The sequence below is a fragment of the Vipera ursinii genome (assembly GCF_947247035.1).
Source record: "Vipera ursinii genome assembly, chromosome: 6".
Classification (NCBI taxonomy): domain Eukaryota; kingdom Metazoa; phylum Chordata; class Lepidosauria; order Squamata; family Viperidae; genus Vipera; species Vipera ursinii.
In genome coordinates this window covers 52,577,111-52,589,306 of record NC_139515.1, presented here as the reverse complement: position 1 = coordinate 52,589,306, position 12,196 = coordinate 52,577,111, and the positions used below count along the sequence as shown (strand labels likewise).

At 37.4% G+C, this 12,196-nt stretch overlaps 1 protein-coding gene across 3 annotated transcripts in view; it reads left to right on the top strand.

Annotated features, from left to right (window-relative positions):
* ATP2B1 (ATPase plasma membrane Ca2+ transporting 1) overlaps window positions 1-12,196 on the top strand; it is a 74,287-nt gene that overhangs the window by 16,596 nt on the left and 45,495 nt on the right. For 2 of the 3 annotated variants that reach the window (XM_083365243.1, XM_083365244.1), the window contains one exon: window positions 9,875-10,299. In XM_083365243.1, coding sequence (XP_083221369.1) covers window positions 10,095-10,299 — 205 coding nt within the window. In that variant the 5' untranslated portion in view covers window positions 9,875-10,094. Of the gene's footprint in view, window positions 1-6,847; window positions 6,865-9,874; window positions 10,300-12,196 lie in introns of those variants that run through there. The other variant, XM_083365245.1, reaches the window with a different exon arrangement.

The following is a 12,196-nucleotide window of genomic DNA, read 5'->3' as shown; positions in this document are numbered from 1 at the left end:
TGGTGCTCTCAAGCCTTTGACAAAATTGCACTGGTTGATACTGATTTCAAAAATGCCATGGAAAGGCTGGTTGAGGATCTGCTCAAAATTTTCATTGTATTCAGTGGGAGGATTTGTTGGTTGTGGGAACTGTGTGTTACGTCAGCATCTTTGTTCTTGAAAAGGGGAATTATGATTCTTATGGCCCAGCTAGGCCTTTTAACACACATATAGTGTTCAATGCCTTTACTGCAGGGGTGTCAGACTGCCAGCCCACAGGCCGAACGCGTCACCGGGAAACCACGCCCACCCCATTGCCGGCTATGGCAAAAAAGCTCCGATACGTTGCGTAACATCACGTGACGTTGCGAGTTTGACATGTCTGCTTTACTGTCTTAGTGCACATTTTCACTAGTTGATAGATGTTTTTCTTGTGTTCCTTTATGTCCACTTGTTCATATAATTCCTAGTAGCGATTCACTTTGGTCTTTGCAACAGCTTTCTTTGCCATCTTCTTGCAGTGACATAATTATGCCAATTTTTTTTGTCTTCTGCAAATACCAGTTCTTTGTAAACCAACTTTCCCTGTATTTTCTGCTACATGATAGTGGAGAAGTCACATTAGATAGGACAGAACCAATCTGGCTGTTGTGGTTGCCCACTGTCATAGATGGCTAAGTGGCTGGTGTGCTTTTTGAAAAAAAACATATTGGTGATGATGAGATAATTTACGTTGGAAAGGTCTAGGATTTGCGGTTCATTCTAATTTTGCATACCTTATCCACTGCTGCCATGAGATTTGTAGCCTTCCTGAACATTCCAGTGTGTCCATTTAGGTCACTGCAGAAAAGCAACAAGTCTTGCTATACATGTAGATATACAATCTTGTAGTCTTCATCAGATCCAGTTTGTGGTGCTTAGGCCACGAAAAGATGTAATTGATGGAGAGCAGCATCAATGACAGTTAACATAAGGTGATCAGATGTCACTGGAATCAGCAACAAAGTACATACCAGGTTAAAAGCTGCTTTTTGTTTTTTTGGCTAGTATGCATTCTCTAAACATATTTGCATTGTATGCCATTGGATGAGTTTTAAACAAATTGTCCTCAAGCTTTTCACAATCATTTGGTTTTTATGACACTGGATAGTTCAGTATCCACAAATTTGGTCAGCTTACTGTTCCCCCTTCATCATACATAAGCAAACTAACAGATTTTTGAGGAACTCCACCTCCTTCTCAACTCTCTCTTTTCTTTTTCTTTTTCTTTTTTTTATACCAATTAGCAATTCAGGCCTCTTATCCCATGACTACTAAGCTAACTTAATCTTTGATGAGTAACTTTTTCAAAGGTTTTTTTGAAAATATAAGTATCAGCCGAATTACCTTCATATACATGCTTGTTGATACTCTAAAAATTAAAAAGGTTAATAAGGCAAGATTTATTCATACTGATTTCCCTTCAGCAAGTCTTGTTCCTCTATGCGCCTCATTATATTTTTATTCATTCATTCACTTTGTTTCTACCAATCAGATGTTAGGCTAACTGGCCTATAATTTTCTGTTTATACTCAAGTCAGTTTTTAGAAGTGTCGTACTATCTTCTAGTTTTTTTGTGACTTGAATGCAAGTTACTCTAGATCAGGGGTGTCAATTTCATTGAGGGCCGCATCAGCATTGCGGTTGCCCTTGGGGGGCTGGGGGGCCTACTTCACATATCCAGCTTGGTGGGCTCTGGGGGAGGGGATGCCATGAGCAGCGTGAGAGTCGATGTTACCTGTGCAATGCTGCCCAGCCCCCAGCCTGCCCTGTTTTGGCAGACAGTGGGGCAATCTTCTCACAGTGCCGAGAGGCTGAGCCAAATGGCGCAAAGCTCAATGCCGCCCGGCCCCCAGCCTGCCTGGTTTCAACAGGCAGCGGGGTGCTCTCTCACAGCACCGAGAGGCTGAGCCAGGCAGTGCAAATCCAGAGAGAAGCGCGATGCCTCCCAGCCCCCAGCCTGCCCAGTTTTAGCAGGCAGCGGGGCACTCTCACAGCGCTGAGAGGCTGACCCGGGTGGCATAAATCTGAAGAGAAATGCAACGCTGCCCAGCCCCTAGCCTGCCTGAAGTAGGCAGGGCCATGTGCTGGCCACTTCCAGGCGATGCTGCATTTCTTCATTCCTCACAAAGGGTGATACCTCCCCAGCGTGCACCCAGGGGGCAGTGCCGACATGGCAGGGGCTGGTCCCTGTTTCCAGATGGCCTTGTGGAGCTAAGACTGAATGTATTTCAGCATAGATGACCACCACAAAATTGTACATTGGCTCCTGGCCGGCCTGGGCCGGGGCCAAGGCAGCGGGGGCCATTCCCTCACTGTTTCCAGGATGGGTTCGTGAGCCACATGAAACCATTTTGCGGGCCGCATCTGGTCCCCGGCCTTTGTGTTTGACATGTCTGCTCTAGATAGTATTTTATGTTGCAAGAACTTATTTATTACTCTTATTTAAAAACAAACAAAACTGCTTGTGTTGTATCCATTTCTTTACTGATGGAACTGAGGTGAAGCAGCAATTCTTGCTTCCTTATGTCTGCCATGAATAAAACCTAGTTTGAAAGACTGGAAAATTGTCTAAGGTACATTTTAATAATATAATGGGACATTATAAAAACTGATGAATATTACATATCATATAACACATATATCAGGATACATAGTAATGTAATTAGTTGGTCCTAAAATAGACATAATTTTGCTGCTAAGAGCATATATTAAAAAACCTAAAGTGTCATGTTTTAATGATAAGATGAATTATTAAGTTGCTTTCTTTTGCCAAGTGTAGTATGAGGGGAATTTATGCTTGGTGTTAAAATGTGGAATTCAATATCTTAAAATTTTATTCAGCTCTATTTGTCAACTTGCCAATAAAAATTAACTGGTGTAGTGTTGTAGAGGAATATAAAGATGATTTTGGAGAACATAAGTAACTGCTTTGACTCTCTTTTTGGTCTGGGAGGGAAGGGAAAATGCTGCAATGCTTTCTAGATTCCACATTATAGCTTATAAATCAGATAGAATTCTGTATGAACTAATTTCTGTAGCTATCTTAATCAGTGACTCTGGGCAGCTTACAATTTAATTTCTGGGGTTGCCTGTTTTGGATTGGCAACTATGTAGGCCATATCAGTTCAGTGGTGTCCTATGAGCTTATTTCCAGGTAACCTTGATCCTATCTTTCAGGATTATACAAAGCCTCATTTGGGAACTATTTAGAGTGAATAGCATCTGACCCTATCCTGGGTTCTTTCACTAAGTTTAAAATATTTACTTTAAGGTGTTTTCTCCATGATGTTGCTCAGTCTTCTACACAATTCTACAAATAGCTATGTTAAGCATTGAGACCAGATGACAAATATAGGATATTGATTAAACTAGTTAATATACAATAATAACTTCCATCAACCATTCACTGTGAGATGGTATGAATTACAGGTTTGGGACCTAGAATTATTCTGGGAGAGCAGGAACTTTCTTGGACTCAGATTCCCATCCTTTCTGAATTCTTTCTTGTGGATATGACCTTCCCTGTCATGTTATTTGACCTTTGAGACATCACTGAGGGTGAGCAGCTCTGCTTCTTCCTCTTTCTCATGCCACTATCTTGGTGTCATCACTACTCAGCTGTTATTTGAAGTGTGAATTGGAAATTAAATGGGTTTGGAGGGGATCAAAGATCATTCTATCCAATCATCCTTAACTTGGTCAGTATAAAATAATTTATCCGTCATTTGCATCTTGTAAATATCTATAGAATAATCTCTTGGTGGACTATTCGATTGATATACTGACCAAGTTCAAAATGTTGTCGCTAAGATTTTTTTTCTGGGTCCTCAGATCTGAGGACTTAATATTCTTTAATGGTTTTTTTTCCTGTCCTACTTGATAGAGACTTACCATTGGTTCCATATACTATAATTTCAAGTAATAGTTCTGAAATCATATTTCAACAAATGAATGAGATGACTAGAATTATAGAATAATAGGCTTGCAACTTTGCACTAGTAGGCTTTAAGGTTTAGTAAAAATACTTACTAGAAAATAGTGCATATTCTTATTATTTCTGTTTTATAAATCTCGATATTTCCCAGGATATTGTCTTCTTATTTTCTTAAAGGATATTTTTTCCTTGATACTGTGAACAGTATATTTTTATATGTATCATTATTCTTAATATAGCATACGTTATGTTTCATCATCATCATTTTAGCCATTGTCTTCCACTGCAGGATGAAAGCCTCTTCCACATGTTTCCAACCAATACAGCCCTGAGCTTTCTTTTGCCAATTGGACCTGCAATACTAGCTGATGTTGTTGATCCATCTTGTTTTAGATTTCTTTTATGGATGTTTTTTATCAATTAGGATCCATTCTATGACTGCCTTGGTCCACCTGCCATCAGTTCTTCTTGCTATGTGACCAGCTGATTTCCATTTCAATTCTTTTAATCTTTTGATGATATTGTATACTTTTGATTGTTCTCTAATCCTTGTGCAGGTCTTTCTATCTTGTCTTGTAATGCCGAACATGTATCTTTCCATGGGTCTTTGTGCTACTCGTAGCTTTTGTATTGATTGTGAGGTTAGTGTCCATGTTTCACTGACATAAGTTAGAGCAGGTAGCACACACTGATTGAAAACTTTTCTCTTCATGCATACTTTATATGCTAGCTACTTCCTTGGTTTATTTGCAAATAATTTTGCAGATCAGATTTTTTTTTTGCTTTACATAATTTTTTATTTCTATTTCTCTTATTGTTAACATAGATAATTGTCTTTGTAAAAGCTTAATTTGTTGGACAATATTTATCTTCTCTGGAATTCCTTCCATAGCCTATATTTTCTCCCTTGTTTTTATGGTCACTATTATGTTGTATAAAAGAACCTCTAATAAAAACTGTACTTCCATTCCAAAGCATTCTAATGTTTTGCATAAATTATTTTTTAAAAAAACTATTTTAATTTCTTTTGACAAACATCCACATTTTGTTTGATCTTCATCTAAAAGTATTAGATTTTCTTTTATAAACCAGACTTTCAGTATTATGATCTGATAAATTTTTGGTAATATCTGTACTTTGGAAATTTTAATAGTGAAGTTCTTTGAAGTCCAAATCATATCTATTCCTGAAAAGTATATATGTGTCTTGTAGAAAAGTAAGCATAGTCTCTTGAATTGCTACTTTTCTGTCCTCATATATCAACCATCCCTAAATAACCATCAAATCAAAGATGGATCAATTTCTTATAAATTCATCCAGTAGTAAATTGGGTGAACAACTTTCTCATGTTTTAACTTTCATTTTTCTTAGATTCCTGATCCATGGACTATTATTTTATCATGTAAATAATAGAAGTTGCATTTACAGTTATATACCACCACATAGCACTTTATAGCACTCTCTGGGCAGTTTGCAATGTCAGCATTATTTGCATATTGGCCCAACAATCTGGATCTTCATTACAGTACCTCGGGAAGCTGAATCAAACTTGAGCCCCGTCAGGATCCAATTCCAGGCTGTGGGCAATACTGCATTTCAAAGACTGCACCGTCACTAAATAAGAATGCATCTTATTGTATTTATTGTTCTCCAACCTCTATTCTATGCCCCCAAAATCTTGGCTGTACCTCCTCTAACACCTGGTTCACCCTGTGAGCGTATTGGAGCCAGAAAGGAGGCATATGGCCAGTAAGAAGTCAATACTTATGTAAATAAATGTGTGGTTCTCTGTTTTTCCTCCCTTTTCTTGGGAATGGCTTCACACAGCCATTTATATGCCCTTTTTTCATTGGGGAAAAATATTTCTTTACCTGGGCAGCTGGGCAATTTAAAATATTTTAAATGACCTCTCTCCATGATTTTTGATGGTGTCATATTAAAATCGATGTCATGGACTACATCTCTTCTTGCTACATGTTCCCAAACTAATTCTGTGATTAGCAAAGCACATGGTGCAGCTTCCTTGGACTTTATAATTAACTTGCTGATGGGATTATGGTGGCAATTAATCTATTACAGTATATTTCATGCCTTGTTGGCATCTTTCCTCTGGTCCTAGGAAATCTCATATATTCTGTCAAATGCTTTCTGGAATTATACTTAGCGTGATCACTTGATTTTTGACAGACACACAATTCATGACATACTCCTGGAAAGCTTTTCAAGTATTGGGTGTAAAACTTCACCTGTTTTCTGTCCGTCAAGGAAACAGAGTGCAAGACTGAAGCAAGAAGCACAGGTCATAATAGAAAAAATAAAGCTGACGTCTTTAGCAAAAGCTAATGTGTTTGTTGAGATTCTCAGAGGAACTATCCAAAGAAGATTTGACGACTATGAACTTATTGCTAATGAAACACCAGTGTTTGCACTTACATTGAAGCTGGAGGCATTTATTGTATGAATTCATAAGCTGTTATTTACAGAGACCAGAGTGATTAGATTCATATAACATGTTAAGCTAAAATCAAGCAATCACCTGAAGGCTTAACCTTATATTTAAAACTAACATTAATAAACAAGCAGAGGAATACTCTACATTTAAGTGAAAACTTTGTAAAAATAGAAGAATTAGCTAAGAATAGAAGGTAAGTCCCAAAGGTGTTTTTTCAGGAGGCAACTGGACTTTCTTGTTTTTCTTTGAAGATCTTTCTCTTCTCATCCAAGAAGCTTCTTCAGCTCTGATTGGATGGTGGGGAATGGCTGAAGAACTGAATGGTCAGAGCTGAAAAAGCTGGGATGAGAAGCAAAACGTCTTCAAAGAAAAAGAAGAAAATCCAGTTGCCTCATGAAAAAGCAACTTTGGGACAAGCATGACCTGGATGACTGAGAATCTCCACAGACAATTAAAGGTAAGAAAAAAAGGAATTTGCTTGCGAGACCACCTGCTGCCAATGTCAACCTCCCATCGCCCAGTTCACTCCCACAGAGTCGGCCTCCTCAGGGTTCCGTCGGCCAGGCAATGCCGGCTGGCAACCCCCAGGGGGAGAGCCTTCTCTGTGGGCACGCCGACCCTCTGGAATGAACTGTCTCCGGAGCTGCAGACGGCCTCTGACCTTTGGTCTTTCCGTCGTGACCTGAAGACATGGTTGTTCCAACAAGCGGGCCTGGACTGATCATGGTTTTTAATTTGGTTTTTATTGTGTTAAATTGTCCCATATTTCTTATATTCATTGTTTAATTCTTTTTAAATTTTTGTATTTTATGTCTTAATTTTTATTGTTGTGAGCCGCCCTGAGTCCTTAGGGAGAAGGGCGGCATATAAATTTAATAAATCCTAAACCTAAACCTAAATTGGCAAAGAAGGGAACATGTCATACAGCTTTAATTGTATGAAATGCATCAGAAAGATCAGTATTATTTCAATTATTATGCAGCTGATCATACTTTATACTTTTATTCCACTTTTGGGGTAATTATTGTGATTCATATGAATTTGCGGGAGATGGACCAGTCTATCAGCCACTTAAAGTAAAAGGACAAGATATATTAGGAACATAAGTAGAAGAAAAAAGAGATTAGTTCTTTAAGGTTCAAATAAAAGAGTAAGCCAAAAACTAAACTAGAATTTATACCTATTTGAGTGTTTCTAAGAATGATGTTATATAAATAAGCTCTGTTGCTGTAAATTAACATGAGTTAATTATTAGATAAGGAAGCATGCTTGGGCAGTAAGTATCAGTGGGAAACTTAATTTATGCAGCTATCTTATGGCTTATTTAAATACCTGATGTAAGTTACCTTGATCTAAATTGCCATTTGGCGTTTGCAGTTCTTGTTGAATTTCCCTCCCTCTGCCACAAAAAATGTTTTCTTTTCTGGCATAATCATTAACTAGGAAATGGGTTTGTAAGCTGGTAATTTTCACAGGTGCAGATATGCTTGAACATTTGGAAAATTTCACAAGCATGAACAGCTCTTCTCCACTTTATTTTGTTGCACATTTGTATAATTGAAGCAATTTATAATACATTTTTACCTCTCTGTGTGTGAGCATGTCATGGATACATTTTCAAATAGCAAGTATAATGACGTTTAATATTAGAAACTTATTTGATAAGAATATTTAAAGAATTATGTTTGATTCTGAACTGCTTATCATAAAATTACACATCTGCATTTAGTTTAAAACTTTACTAGATGATCTTAAATTATCTTTTTATAAATATTGGTTATGTTCACCATGAGTCAAAATGAGTCAATCAAAAACATACTTAGAAAGGTAGCTTAATCATAATAATCAATTGATAAAATTTCCATTTGTCAATTGCAAAAGACCACTTTACTTGGATCTCTACATCTACGCATTATGACATTCTAGGTTCTTGGGAAAAATGTGATCCATATGAAGGGCAATACCAGATAAATAACTGGCTGCTGTGATTTCACATTGTTGTGAACAGAGAATAATAATGTGATCCCTAATCTCTTTCTAGCTTAGACCTTATAAAGTTCTATCCCACTTAAGGTATTCCTAGGTTTTTGTATTTCTCAAACCAAGCAATTGATCAACTACTGTAAAGTTGTTACCATTGAGATATACTCCAGAACAGCCTTATTTTTTACCTTTTGTGTATAAAATTGATTTTCTTGTTTTCTTTTTATATAAAATTTCTAAGCTATTTGTAAGATCACGTGGTTCTTAGCCAGATTGTAGCTCACAACTTACAGTTGAGACCTTAATCTTGGTCATTGAGTGAAGCTGTAGGCAAGCAAGATGTCATAGATTTACCCAACAACTGCAATCCTAGCCCACCCAGTTGAGGTCATTAAATAATCTTGTGGGTCGTTAAAAAGACAGAGTCACCAAAATCCTCACAGAATTTTCAGCCTCAGAGTGGAGAGACTTGTTTGCAGCACTCCCACCTCGTATGTGGCCTGTGCTGCCCTGCTTGAATTTCAGCAGGGGGAATTTTCATCCCCTGCTCTGCTGTGGTACTGAAAATCCTGCTTAGATTCTGCTATGCGCCTTTTTTTAACTAGTCCCTGGAGACTAGACAGAATTTTCTTTGTAGGTTACAATGCTTAAGACCTTTCCTGTCGGCTTCCCCATTGAGAGAATTGGCAGGTAAAATTGGAAATGGTGCTCACATGATCACAGGGAAGATTGCAAATCATAATTACACGATCACAGAGCATTTGGCAACCAGGGGTAAGGGTGAATAGATTGCCAATTGCCTGGATCACAAGCCCATGACTGTGGGGTGGCTGCAAAGGGAACAGTTGTAAATTGCTTTAGCATCTGTCATGACTTTGAATGATCACTGAACAAATGGTTGTAACTTGAGGAATCCCTGTGGTCTGATTTTAGTTCTGATGTTGAATTGGTAATGTCAGTCATTTTTTAAAGGAAATCTTTTCATGGAATGCAAAAATTAGGCTGAAAAGGGAATTATGTTCATTTATGGAAGCTCACTAAATTCACTTTAAACCGAAAGGTGAAAGAGAGGGCAATTAGACAGCAATAAATTAAAGGAAGGATTAAAATACAGTATGGGGATACTGTAATATGGGTTCAATGCTGTAGAGAAGGTACTAGAAGCAAATGATGGAAGAAAGGAGAAATCAAGGAAGATACAAGGACAGATTAAGCAAAGAGTACAATACAGCTGATTCATCAAGTGAGAAAGGATAGAGGAGAGGTGATATAAAGGGGAAAGGAAAAAATGAGACTACTGTGATATTAATATTGAAAAATATAAAAACAGGCACAGCGGGATGTGGGAAAGATAAGCACAAACATATTTGCATATCACATTAGCAAAGAGGCATTATGAATCTCAAGTATAACAATACAGTGTTAGTGAATGAACTATGTGAAAATATTGCATCTTATTGCTGTCAATTCTCTCTTATTTGCAGATAATATTTACCTTTCGCTACAAGTGGAATGAAGGAACAGACAATGGGAATACACTCAAGATAACAGTCCTGGACAAGGTGTCTTATGGCTATTTTGAGTTGATTTATATCTGCATCTTTTATGGTTTTTACGTACAAAGGATTTATTTTTCTTTTGGATATACTCAAAATACAAAATTGTTTCTTGTTGGAAACTTTTTACTTTTGAAAACTATACACCATGGGAGACATGGCCAACAACTCAGTGGCATATGGTGGTATAAAATATGCTATAAAAGATTCTAATCATGGAGATTTTGGTATTACACTTGAAGAGCTTCGTACACTTATGGAACTGCGAGCTGCTGATGCTTTGCATAAAATACAAGAATGCTATGGAGATGTATATGGAATCTGTACAAGATTGAAAACTTCTCCTAATGAAGGTAAGGGTGATTGTACATGAATTTTAAGTAAGAGAATTCTGGCTTGTATAGATACCGTAGGCCTTGTTTTAATGTTAATTGGCAATGTTTTTATTTGTCACTTGAAGAGCCACTTGGCTTTTGTTGTATTTTAAATGGATTTATTTGGTTCTAAATTAAGATAATTAAAAGTAGAATTTAACAAAATAAATTTGGAATTGAAGCTGCAAATATTTCTGTTAGGTATGAATCCAGAATATATGTCAAAAATACCACAATTTATTAAGATGCTTGCTGATATCTGCCAGGACATATTTAGCATAACAGTGGGAAAGGGAAACCACCAGTGATACAAGACCAAGAGACCAAAATTGGAGAATATGCAGCAGTGGCAAAATTGACAATACATATCCATAATAGACATATTGCTAAATTTAAGCAGGAATGGCTCCCTTATACATAGCAAGAGAAATTAAGACATTTGGAACATAGTTTCTAAGTAAGATTTTGAGACCAGTGAAAAACAACAGATAAAACAAGCAGACATAGCAATAAACTCAGTGTTCAGTGCAAAGTACAAATATTTAGGTTCGCAATTTTGAAATAAAGGGAAAGGAAGGGAGGAAAAGCATTGCTTTTTTGTCTTTGATTTCCTGTAATATTTCATTTGATGTTGGAAATTCTGATGATTTTTTTCCCCCATTGTTTTTATTTAACTACGGGCAGTTCAGAAATAAACCTCCGTTTGGTTATCAATGACAGACACTCACAGATACAGAACTTTTATTATATACATTAGAAAACTACATTACATTACTTTTTGACATAATTGCCATTCAAATTGTGGCACTTGTCACAAGGTTTGAAATTCCTTAGTAGTAGTCGCTTGGCGCCATTCTGGCTCTATGGGGATGTGATCAAAAACATCCCAATGGAACTGCTTCAAATGTTCTTGGGTGCGTCTAGCGGTGTGTGGGCAAGCATTATCATGAACCGACACCACACCGGAAGTGGTGCCATAGAAAATCCCGCCAAATGTGAAGATGCTAAAGGAGTACTGCTAGTGAAGTTCATGGAGCATGGTTCGACCATCAATTCAGAAGTCTACTGTGAAACCTTATGAAAACTCAGCCGAGCCATCCATAACAAGCGTGGGGCATGCTGACTTTTGTGTGGTTTTGGTTCATGATTTGGTTACTTCCTAGTAAACCTCACAGGCTGCAAAACTCGAACAACTTTGCTTCAACTTATTACTTGAATTATGACCACAATTGGAGTGGGAACTTCCCTCACCAAGTGAACAGTTGTTAAGTGAGTCATCACATGACTACATCCATGCCTAATTTTATAACCTTTTTTGCCAGTCAGTCAATGAATCATCACACTCATGAAGTGAATCACCACAGTCACTAAGTGAATCCAGCTTCCCCCATTAACTTTGCTTGTTGGAAGCTGTCATGAAGGTTGCAAATGGTGATCACATGAACCTGCAACTGTTGTAAATACATGCCCGTTGCTAAGAACCTAAATTGTGACCATATGATTGTGGGATACTATGACAGTCTAGGTATCAGGACTGGTCAAAACTCACTGTTTTCAGCACCATCATAACTTTGAACAATTACTACACAAATGGTTGAGGCAGACCTGTACTGCAATAAGTATCTGATTTTTAGGGGGGAGAGGCAGGGGAAATACTTATATTTAAAATAAAGGCTTATACTAAAACATACAGTCTTCTGTCTAGTCAGGGTTTGAGTTGCCTAAATGTGTTTGGACTATAGTGCTCAGAATTCCCAGGCAATATTGGGCATGCAACTGGAAATTGTAATTTAGCAGTAGCTAAAAGGAATCACTTCTACTGTCATTGTTTCTTACTTAGTGTCATTAGGCAAAATTGTGAGATTTTTTTCCCATA